This window comes from Trichinella spiralis, assembly GCF_000181795.1.
Source record: "Trichinella spiralis strain ISS 195 chromosome Unknown Scfld6799, whole genome shotgun sequence".
In the NCBI taxonomy this organism is placed as follows: domain Eukaryota; kingdom Metazoa; phylum Nematoda; class Enoplea; order Trichinellida; family Trichinellidae; genus Trichinella; species Trichinella spiralis.
Genome location: NW_003533738.1, coordinates 1 through 1,877, shown reverse-complemented (window position 1 = coordinate 1,877; position 1,877 = coordinate 1). Strand labels below are relative to the sequence as shown.

At 34.4% G+C, this 1,877-nt stretch overlaps 1 protein-coding gene across 1 annotated transcript; it reads left to right on the top strand.

Moving 5' to 3' along the window:
- The first annotated feature begins 782 nt into the window (after positions 1–782).
- Tsp_13178 (conserved hypothetical protein) lies at positions 783–1,707 on the top strand. The gene is made up of 3 exons (XM_003365959.1): positions 783–969; positions 1,226–1,279; positions 1,385–1,707. Exons 1-3 carry the CDS (start codon positions 783–785, stop codon positions 1,705–1,707), a joined length of 564 nt encoding a protein of 187 aa, XP_003366007.1.
- Positions 1,708–1,877: the final 170 nt, after the last annotated feature.

Here is a 1,877-nt window from a genome sequence, read left to right as displayed (position 1 = left end):
CATTTCTGAGCTAAAAGATAAACAAAACCTCTACTCTTGGAGAAAAGGAAAACCTTCTTACAGTTTTCCAATGCCACCAACTCAGTTTTGCAAACACAATTTCGACAATTCACAATGATTGTCGTTCTATTAAAATAATTTCATAATTTTATCTAATAATTTTGTTCAAATTTCACAGCTCAATTTGAAAAAGTTGAAAAAATTTCATCTGTCCACTTTGCCCTTTTGTCATAACAGGCAGCAATGCCCTTGAAACTTTCCATCAGTTTCGTACGGCAAACACATTTCGCAGTCAGCCAAAAAAATCATTCACCAACCAAAAAAAATCAAGCATCTTACATATCCCCCTTTTTCTGCTTTTAAAAAGAAAACATTGTTACAACTGATGATCAAAAGTGAAAAATTCAATAAATTAAAACATAACTTGACTTTACAGCATAAACCACTAGAAATTACAGATATTTAAAAAATGAAAAAGAGTATAAAAGAGAAACAATTTGTTTTGTTGTTGGAAATTATCACCATTTCTAGAATGATTAAAAAATAAAACAAGAAAGCTGCTGGATTTTTAGCAAAGGAGGAAGAAAAACGGCAAATCAAGGTGACTAAGAGAGAAGAAAAAATTACAGTAGTCCAATTTGAAACTACCGAAAGGCAAAAAATTAAATTTCATTCACCACGCCGACCCGAAGGATTTGTTAACTTTGGCCAAAATCATTTTAGCTAGACAATTGTTATATCTTCTACACAAGACGATCGTTGCCATTGCTAATCGATTATAAATGCCTGAATGCTCACTTTCTTCGAGCAAAATTAAACTTTCAAAAAGCTACGAATTATATTATATTATATATACATGCATAAATAAAAGGTTAAAACGGATTTCAAAAAGCGCATTTCGTGAAGCTTTTCCACAAAACTCGTACACAACCTCAGTGTACATTATAAACAGGCAACCGCGTGGATCAGGTATTTATCAATTATTATTATTAATCGTGAATTGGAATAATGTGAAAATTTGCCCCGCACCGTTGACAATTTTCACCTTTATTCAAACTTTGATGACACAGAAACAAGCTAAGCTTATTTGTAACAACAAATAACAATACCTGGTGAACAATACTGTAACAGATAAGAAGAAAAAAGCATTCCTTTCTTCTTCTTCGTCTCAAAAAAATTTTTACAAAACTAAATTGCAAATTTCCTATTGTATTACTTTTTTCAGGTATTACTAAAAATTATCACAAAATGACAACAACTACTAGATTGAACTTTGGCAGTTTTCTCACGATTTTCATTAAATTAAATTTCCATAAAATGGTAACAACAATTGAATAGAAAAATGTTATTTGTTTTTTTTCTTTCTTTGGAAAATGCGTTGCAGATTATTTTATCAGCACAGCTTTTGTGCACTGCGACAAACGAAACGCGTTCGGCTGTGAGAATAGCGTGAGAAGATGCGCGCCGTTTAGTCGCTTTTGTTTCGCAAACAAATCGAGCAACCAGCTGAAAAGCCAACCTACTCATACAAGCTGTATATCCATGTGCGATGATGCTGAGCACAGAGAGAAGGGATCGAGCTGGGTTGATGCAACTTTGTTTGCAAAAAGCATTGTTGGACATTTTGAAACCGTTTTCCCAGACAAAATGCTCGTCAGGGGCATCACGCAAACAGTTGGATCGCGTGAAATCACTAATCATAGCTGAAGCTTAATTCCCGATCAACAGCAAGCCGGCAACCCGCTGCGAACTGAAAACTGCAATCACGCGATTGTTATTTCATTTCCATTTTCCATTGAAAATTTACCCTCCAGCACGGTAGACTGACAACCAGTAAAATTTGGATGGAAAATCCCCATAAGTACGACAAAGCGCTC